Source organism: Strigops habroptila, chromosome 4 (assembly GCF_004027225.2).
Source record: "Strigops habroptila isolate Jane chromosome 4, bStrHab1.2.pri, whole genome shotgun sequence".
Classification (NCBI taxonomy): Eukaryota; Metazoa; Chordata; class Aves; order Psittaciformes; family Psittacidae; genus Strigops; species Strigops habroptila.
Window position 1 is genome coordinate 51,363,838 of NC_046358.1, and position 9,094 is coordinate 51,372,931.

At 47.8% G+C, this 9,094-nt stretch overlaps 1 protein-coding gene across 3 annotated transcripts; it reads left to right on the forward strand.

The window, feature by feature from the left end:
- The first annotated feature begins 4,270 nt into the window (after positions 1 to 4,270).
- Positions 4,271 to 8,511, forward strand: TSSC4 (tumor suppressing subtransferable candidate 4). 3 transcript variants are annotated; one of them, XM_030481321.1, is made up of 4 exons: positions 4,283 to 4,432; positions 4,777 to 4,903; positions 5,742 to 5,814; positions 6,868 to 8,511. In XM_030481321.1, exon 4 carries the CDS (start codon positions 6,956 to 6,958, stop codon positions 7,994 to 7,996), a length of 1,041 nt encoding a protein of 346 aa, XP_030337181.1. In that variant the 5' UTR covers positions 4,283 to 4,432; positions 4,777 to 4,903; positions 5,742 to 5,814; positions 6,868 to 6,955; the 3' UTR covers positions 7,997 to 8,511. The 3 variants fall into 3 exon arrangements, with proteins under 3 accessions (XP_030337180.1, XP_030337181.1, XP_030337182.1); XM_030481320.1 differs by lacking the exon at positions 5,742 to 5,814 and having other exon boundaries at positions 4,271 to 4,432; XM_030481322.1 differs by lacking the exon at positions 5,742 to 5,814 and having other exon boundaries at positions 4,289 to 4,308.
- Positions 8,512 to 9,094: the final 583 nt, after the last annotated feature.

Genomic DNA, 9,094 nt, shown 5'->3' on the forward strand with positions numbered 1-9,094 from the left:
TCTGTACCATGCTGTGCAGTTGAACTAGAGGCTGTGTGGTGTTGTCTGACTCCCAGTTTCAGCCTGGGAACATCATATTACCTGGCACCGGGCATAACCGAAGCAGGAGGGCACAGAAGCACTGTTCTGGTGCGAGCTCTTGAGCCAACCTCTGGCAGCTTGTCTGACGTGTGGGCAGCCTAATGCTTTCGCTTCAGAGCTCAGGGACCTGGAGCAAACAGAAAACACTCCCAGCGCTAAGACTGCTGCATAACTGAAACCCACGGTGTTTTCGCACTTGCAGAGACATTACGGGGTACATAAACTTTGCAGCCAGGCGTACTGGTGTGGACCGCCTGGCATTTCTCCCTGGGTTTTGATGACCCAACACAAGTGCCAGTGGTTGCAAGTAACATTTCTAATTAGAGTTTAATCACACCTTTTCTTAAAAAAAATATAACAAAAAAGAAGGTGTTTCTTGGCCCTGCTTTGCTAGGCATTCCCTCATGTTGGAACACAGCTTTGCTGAGTACCAAAGAGGTGTTGGTGTCAGGCCAGGCAAGACGGCACACACACAACACCCTCCCTGCCGCTGTGAGGAAACAGCATGCTAAGATTTCCTCAGGCAAGGGTTAGTGGTGTTAAACGCAAAGCCCTGTGTTGGCTACAAAGTTGTGTTGGTTAATGAAGCTCCTAGAGGTCATGTTCTAACAAGAGGACTAGGGAGTTCTAGGGTTTCGTGGTTTTTGGTTTTTTGCTTAATGTTAACTTCAAGGCCCTCAGCTGGTTCCAAGGACCTCTTCCAGCCCTTCACTACTGTTATTAGTATGAGGCATGCCAGGGCCAGTGATGGGAAAGAAAAAAAAACAGAATTAGGACAAGGTTTTTTTTTTTTTAGTACAAATATTCTGTAGCTAAATCAAAATGAACAGAGACCCCCAACTGTTTATGTTTAAAATTTCAATAATTGCAGAGAGTGTTAATTTTGCTCTCAACTGACTTCAGTTCCCTCCCACACAGGCAATGTGTCTAGCAGAAAAGGGGTTGTGGGTTCTCCCTGCACGTCTTCTCCAGACCGGCCGTAACATTGTTATTGTGAAGAATCAAGTTGATAAAAACCTTTATAGCCTGCCTGCATTAAAACTTGCTCCACAGGAACCAATTTTATGTAGTTATCTTAGTGGGAGAAAGCACCAACATGAGCAGCACTGGAATAAACCAAACCTGCTTGCAGGTAAGCCAGAACCAAATGCAAGCACAAAGTAAAACAGGTAAGCAAAGCTTGGTGTAGAAGAGGCAGTGTCAAGCACTCAATCCTGGAAACGCACCCTACGGGGGATTTCAAGGCCATTTGTGGGCTTTCGTTCCTGCAAATGATTTCCCAGCAGAGAAGAATGTGGTGGGCACTACTGTACTTTTTGCTTTTTGCCTGCAGGAAAACACTCCTTTCCCTCCCCACTTCCCCTCAGGAGCCCCAGCACCAGCTGCATGTGGCAATACCAGACTAATTTCCACAGTCCTTGTGGACATAGGAGATGGTGAAAATGCATCTGAGTGCTCTGTCTGGCTTGCAGGATCTGGATGGCTGCTACGAATGTTCTGCCGCTTCCCTATAGCTGCGAGGAGAGGAGCCAGCAGTCCCTGCCAGGCGCCTACCCCAGGCTCCGAGCACAGAGCCTGCCAGTGAGCAGCGGAAACACTTACCAGATGGGGGCCAAACGACAGATTTATTTGCAAGGAAGGAGCACGAGGCTCCCAGTATCAGGGCTGACACTGGTATGCATTTGTACACACTACCCCTGCATGCAGGGACGCGCTGGCTTCCCGCAGACACATGGGGCCATCTCTGTGAAGGAGCTGGCCCCTCAGAGCCCGCACACTGGATGCAGCCCACTTGCTTGGATCATGTCCTGCACTGCAGCTCAGATCCAGCCCCTACCCCTTGTGAAGCCACCTTAGTTCATGCCGGTGAGGGGAAAACGCTTCACCATCTGTTCGTCTTCAGTCTGACTCATTATTTTTATTTCAGCTGTCGCCGAGCAATAGCAAAAATCCCAACACACCAGCATATCCACTGCTGCAAACTGTCTTGTCCTCAGCTACCAGAGAAAAAGCAGCTCACCGCCAGTTCTCCACAGTGTGTGATAGTAAATTGTCTGCAAAAAGACAGGAAAGAGGAAAATGGTACAGTCAGCTTCCGAAGGCAACCTTAATCATCAACATACACAGCACCCAGGCAAAAGACAGGAACTTGTAGCCTCTGGAAAATGAGGAATGGAGCTTGTCCCTGAAGGCACCCACACCCACAGGTGATGGAGACAGTGGAGGTGGTGTTGCCCAATTCTGCCCCTCTGAGCCCCTAATCTAGCACTGAACCAGGGTTCAAAACAAAAGAGCACCACTTTGCACCAGTCTATGGTGTATCCTTTTTGACTCCAGCCTCACAAAACCAGTGACATGGCACTGTTCACATGCTTTTCTTGCCTGCTCAGAGGCTCACGCCTGTGCATCCCTGACACCCCAGACAGTGCTATACAGCATCAGTAGCCTTCACGCATGGTTTACTCTTGGCTCCCTTTGCCTGTTCACTACCCTCCTCCTATTCATTCCTGCTTGCCTACCAGAAGACCTGTATTTACTCTTCTTCCTCTCTCCAGCTAGGAACCCATTTATATGCCCATGACCGCACTACCATGTGTGTATACATTAAAAAAAATAGGATCACCAAATGGGGAAACGCCTCTCGAGCTGTTGTTTTAAAACTAGAGCATGACTCCAGCTAGACGGAAGACATTTTATGCTAACCTCATCATTGCTGCCAAATGTATTCCAAACACAGCCCTCATAAATTACCGTAGTTAGCAACACTCCAGCAGGCGAAAGTATGTATTTAAAGACTTACAATGCAAGCAAAGTGGCTACAGTTTATATTATGGGTGAGTCACAGTGAGGCCCCGCTTGAAGGGATCCAGTGAAGTCTCCCTGGCCACAGCCGCAGCCTTACCTCTAGAATAGCCACCAGCAAAGCAACCAGTGTTGAAGGGCTGGGATTCCATGAGGGGAAATTAGTACCACTAGAAACGAAGCAGGGCTACAGGGTAATTCCTTTTGTTGCAAAACAATAGCATAGATGAGCTTTGCTGGTACTCATGGCCTATAGCAAATCCCTCAGAATGGAGTGACCTGAAGGCGTGACCTTTAGAGACTCATGGTGTTTGCAGGAATTATTTAATGATGAAGCCATAGTGCCAGGCAAGGCAGTAAGAGCGCCAGAGCCACGGAAAGGGTGGAGATGAGCCCTGCAAGCTGCAGGGCCACTTGCTGCACAGCCCATAGGCACGGCAAACCTGGTCTTTTTCTCTTTAGGACAGGGTAAACACACTAAATACTGAAGCCAATTGGGAAATACATTTCCACTTAAAATGTAAACTTTTTGTGGAAAAAAAAAGGAAAAAAAAAAATCAGCAATCATGCATCGTTGGCCAACACCAATAAAACATTTTCAGTCATAATTCCACGTCTTGACACATGCACAAAAAATGTTCTTGTGGGATTGAAAATGGAAACTTTTTTTTTTTTTTAAATTGATGGATAGTGGTTTTAAGCCCCAAGTGACTTGGGGTTTTCTGGGTAGAAAAGAAATACATTAAAAAGAAAAAATCAACCCAACAGCAAAACCAGACACTTCCTCTGAAGTTTTCATTGTGGCCAAACCCTGCTTTACTGATGAGAAAATTGCTCTGCTTGACATGTTTCTTTCCAGACCGCGCAGGGAGGCGGTGCCGTGCCCGCCCCGCGGCCCCCTCACAGCGCCGGGCAGCCCGAGGGGTAGCCGCCGTGCCTCAGCCACCTCAGCGGCGGAACCAGCACCCCAGGCTCTCCGGGGTGCGCCCCCAAACTCGCCCCGGCGCAGGCGGCAGGGCCAGCGTGCCCCATCTCCTCACAGGCTGCAAAATGGCGGTCGGCGCGGTACGCCCTGGGAGCTGTAGTCCACCACCCCGGTAGCGGAGAGGAAAGCTCAGCCCCGTTTTCCTGATGCTTCCCCCACGCCCGGCTCTCAAAATGTCCCCCACCGGGGCAGAGGCGGGCGACTACCGCTCCCAGGACGCAAAGGAGAGAGGCGGTGCGGAGAGCGGCCGCTGCCTCCCGCCCCTTCCGCGCCGCTCTGCATGCTGGGAGTTGTAGTTTCCTTGCCGCGCACCGCTGTCCTGTAGGAGCCTGTAGGTACTCGGTGTCCCAGCGCGCCCCGCGGCCGTGGGCGGGGGTGAGGGGAGCGGCGGGAAAGGCGGGCGGGCGGTGTGAGGCGGTGTCAGGCCGCGTTGTGTGCGGGTGCGGGGCGCTTCTCCGCCGGTTCCCGGTGTGTGCTCGCGGGTGGCGGCGGGCTGGCGGCCTCCGTGCGCGGCGCTGAGCGGGAGCGCGGGGCTCCAGGCGCCCCTGTGTCGTGAGGAGAAAGGTGTGGGGGCTAGAGGAGGGTGGCAGCCCCGGGTGCGGAGGCCTGCGCGGGTGTGTGTGTGTTCGTATCCAACAGGCAGGATCCCGGCCTGGGGAAGGGAGCCGGGCTCTGGGCTGCACCCGTGGCGTTGGCCTGGGTCCCAGGCTCTCTTGTTTTCCCCTGCCCGCTGGAGGTGTGAGCCAGAGCCTGGGGCTGCTGCCTCCTTCTTCTCCGGTGTGGCGGCCTGTTCCAAGGCCAGTGCTGTTGTTGGCGCGGGGTTGCTGGCAGGCTTTGCTGCAGTGCTGCCTCTGCGGTCAGAGCAGGCCCGTGGTTTGGAGTGACAGGGGTCTCTCTTTTCCTCGCAGATTGCACAAAGACACACAGAGCCTGTTTGAGTAAGACCAGGATGGAGCAGTCCGGTGGGGACCTTCCCATGCAGAGAGATGCCATCTTGCCCGAGTTGTGCTGTGATCACTTCACCATAACAAACCTGTGAGTCTGTCTGGTGTGCTGTAAGAGCCAGTATGTTTGGCTTCTAATACTGTTAAGGCTGAAACGCCTCCTTAGGAGCAGTTTTGTTGTTTCTGTGTAACTGCCCTCAGACAAGAGATACCATGAGCCTGTGATGAACACTTCTATTGCCATTTGCAATAGCTATTTTAGCCAGTTTTGTGCTTCGATGTCTCTTGCATACTAATCATTACTTTTCATGTGCTACAAAACTAAGCAAAGGAACTAATCAGATTATTAGATCCTATTTAGGGGTTACACTGAAGGCAGTGTTTTCAAAAGCAGTCATCAGTTCCCTTTTGTCATGGGACACAGCACTTGGTCTGTTGAATCCTTCAGAAGTTTCTCTACGTTTAATGCCTCATGAAGATCTGACCCTAACTGTGAATACAACCTTTCTTTGAAAACAGAACTCTGTGGTATCCACGGTGTTAGTACTGAAAAGCACTTAATACTTGTAATGCGTCACTATTATTTTTATATTTTCTTAGGTGCATTTAATACTGTTCATTTTGTACTGGTTTACTGTGCATGCAAATTACAATTTTTAGTTTTTAAAACCTCTCTGCTGTTCTACAGAACAAGGTTGGCAATGTTAATGTGGAGGCTGAGTAAATATAGTGGTGCTGCCTTATTAGGCTGTGTGGTGTTGTTTTGCCAAAAATCCAGGAATGTCTGCAGACTTTTATACCTGCATGAGTTTGTGTCAGATTTAGAACTGAGTCCTGCAGCTTTCGATGAATCAGGGGAAAGGAATTATTTTTAAAACTCATTTTAAAACTACATTTCCAGTATCTTGATGGAAATGTTTGTTTTCTAGGGTGGAAGTGCTGAGATCTTTGGTGGCTTTAACTGACCCTCAGGAGGGGAAGCTGACTCAGTCTCGAGAGAAAGTGAGTGACTAACAGACTTTCCATGTCTGTTTACTGCATCCTTTCAGAAGAACCTACAATTAGGAGTTGAGCTTATTCTAATAATATATTAGATCTGTTTCTGTAATTCTCGTTTTTGTGAGTTGAGCTGAAGTGTGTTTTCCAGCACTATTCAATTGCCCGGCCAGTGGCAGTATGATCATCAATGCCTCTGTTCTGCAAGGTTCCCTTCAGGCAGGTGGCAGAATGAATCAGGTATTCCAGCCACTACCCAAATCAGGCTTTAAATCACACTGTCTTTTTACTGACTGAAGGGCTAGCTTTTGCAAACCCTTGGTTGCACCTTCCCCTTGTTTCCATGCCCAAGTATGGCATGTGTGATTAATCTTCTTAATCTAGTGGGACTGATTTCTGGAGCTGGCTCATCTTCTGATTCCAGGAATCTAATAATGACATGAGAGTTTAGACCTAAGGAAGGCATGGAGCTTGTACTTTATATCACTTTAAAGCAATCCTGAAACTGTAGCCCTGATATTTTTGTGGCTTCTCTGCCACTGACCTTGACAAGTGATAGTGTCCTTCATAATAGGCAGAATGTGATGATTACTGGGACAGGAGGTGCAGTTGCTAATGCAATAAAGGATCATAATGGCCAAAAAAGTGTGAGAGATTAGGATGTGTTTTCTGGATTTATATAGTATGATTAATGCAGGGTATAATTTGGAGAGGTCATTCCCGTCTCTTGGAAGATGTGTAAGACAGTTATGGGGTATTCACATTTGCTCAGAAACTTTATGCTCATCTCTTAGTAATTGGACCTGCTGTAACCTCTAATGAAATTTGATGGGCAACGCTATTTTTAATTACTTCATATTCTTGTATTGAGTCTTGTGTAACTCTTAACGTGCATTCATCCCTTAAATAACGTTTTTATTTGAAGGAAGTTGCTTAGGAATCCCTGAAGTGCAGCTGCCTGTTATGTTGCAGTAGTAATTATTTTGCACAGCACAGATTGATAGTCTCATACTTGGTTCTCATTTCACAGTTGAATTTTTATGCTTCTTTGTATTCTAGGCACTAAACTCGCTGGGCACTTGGAAACCCGTATTTGCAGTTGTTCCTGGGCCTTCATCAAAGACCTCAGTGGAGTGGCAGCTTGAAGATGGGAGATCAGGATGCAGGTGAACCCCTTCTGGGGATAGTGGCTGATGGGGCCAAAGACCACGAAGGATCTCTGCCCTCAGACACAGTGTCACTCAGCGATTCTGATTCCGATGATTTGGGGTTAGCAGACGAAGCAGAAGTTGATACAATATCTCCTGAGGAGCCGTCTGTAGATGATGGGGATTACAGACCAGCGGAGACCCCTGACTCTTCAAACAGCAGTCACAGATCTCCTGTCCAGCCATTCCATCTGAGGGGCATGAGTTCTACGTTCTCTCTCCGTAGCCAGAGCATTTTTGATTGCCTGGAGGAGGCGGCCAAGTTGTCTGTGCCCTCAATGCCTGAAGATAATGTTGTTGATGGGAGGTTTAAGCGGCCATTGCCTCCACCCACAGTTTCGGGTAGCATAGTCCCAGAGAGGCTGGGAAAGCAAGCCAAAGCAGTGCAGGCTCCCAAAACCTCTCCTGCAGTGCCCGACTACGTGGCGCACCCAGAGCGCTGGACCAAATACAGCCTAGATGGAGTTTCAGAGGCTAGTGACAAGACTAACAGGGCAGTGGCCATGGAATTTCTAGAGGGTCTGAAGAAAAGAGGGAAGGAACAAAGCTCAGCTACCCAAGATAGCTACACCCCATACTTCAACCAGGACCCTTCCAGCTGTGGAGCTGGGAGGATTGTCTTCACCAAACCAGCAAAAAGGGGTGTGGATGGGCTGGAAAAGAAAACATCAGCAGAGGAGGATGATAAGAAACACATGAAAACAGATCTGAAAGGAAAATCTCTTAAGAAGACTGATGATTTGAGAGAGGAAGATAAGGTAGAGCTGGGGCACCTAGATAGTGGAAGTAGTAAGGCAACAGAGGAGGAGGAGTGCATGATGGCAGGGGACCTGAATGCAGAAGGCAAGCTTAGTGCAAAGTTTACTGGCGCAGGTGAAGAGCCATCGGTGGAAACAGTTGGATTCCACTGCAGTAAGAAAAAGAATAGGAAAAATTTCCGACCTAAAGCAGACGATGAAGGGGAGGAGGAAGAGTCCTGAAGAGTGGAGCTCACTGTAAACATCCAAGGACTTGTATTGTCTTCGGATATGTTTGGGGTTTTTTTTCTCTTGACTTTTTCTTTTTTTTTTTTTCTGGTCTGGAAACCACCTGATAGCTTTTTGTGTAACGGTTTGCACTGTGGCCACCAAGAACATTTTATGCTGTTAGAAATTAAGCTCCCTAAAAAACACTTTAGACTTCATGTTCGTGAGAAGTCTGTGGGCACAGGATAGTTGCAGCCTAGCAGGAGAGAATAAGGTGTTCTTTGTTTGCTTGAGCAGCTCCCTGGGGCTTGTGCTGGAGCTGAAGTAGCCAAAGAAAAAGATGTGTTAGCTAAAAGGCTGAAAGGCTTCCTACTAACCCCCGCATTCAGAGCAGTTCCCAAATCTTGGAACAATGATGATGAATTTGTGATGTAGAGATTTTTGAACAATGAAAATAAAAACCTAGTCTTCCACTCGATGTGCTTTATTGTGGCCCTGTCCCAGGGAGGAAAACCTTTAAAACCTTTTAACCTTTGTTTCTGTTGTTCGGTTCCCCCTCACCCCCAATATATCCTTCTCTCATTGCCATTGAGAGTGAAAGCACAGCAGCGTCCAGTCATGAGTTTCGAGGGACTGGTGGGAACTGGCAAAACCAATATTATTTTTGGTTTAATATTTACTTTATTTAATGTTACGTGATAAAGATTTAAAAACCCACATTTTAAAAACCTCTTTGGAGAGGTACAACTGGATACATCCTGGTGAAAATATGCTCAGGATGGCTTCAGCAAAATCTCCCTATGTTGAGTGTAGGTCAGAATTTGCAGCAGCTTCAGTTGTTAAGTTGGGCAGCAGCTTTTCCTCTTACTGGTATGATATGGTGTGATGATTCTTAGCCTGCACATTTGTATGGCACTGCTTCCGCACTGATTCTGTGTGTCGATTTGGTGGGAATGAGGTATTTATACCAGAACCGGATACTTTTTTGTTCTTTGGGATTCAGTAAATTTTCAGTGGTAACTGGATTTCGTCATCTCTTTACGCCATGCTGATTAGCGCAGCTGTAAGAGTTTTAACAAATACTCAGTTTATTTGATTTGAGAATTCTCTTGA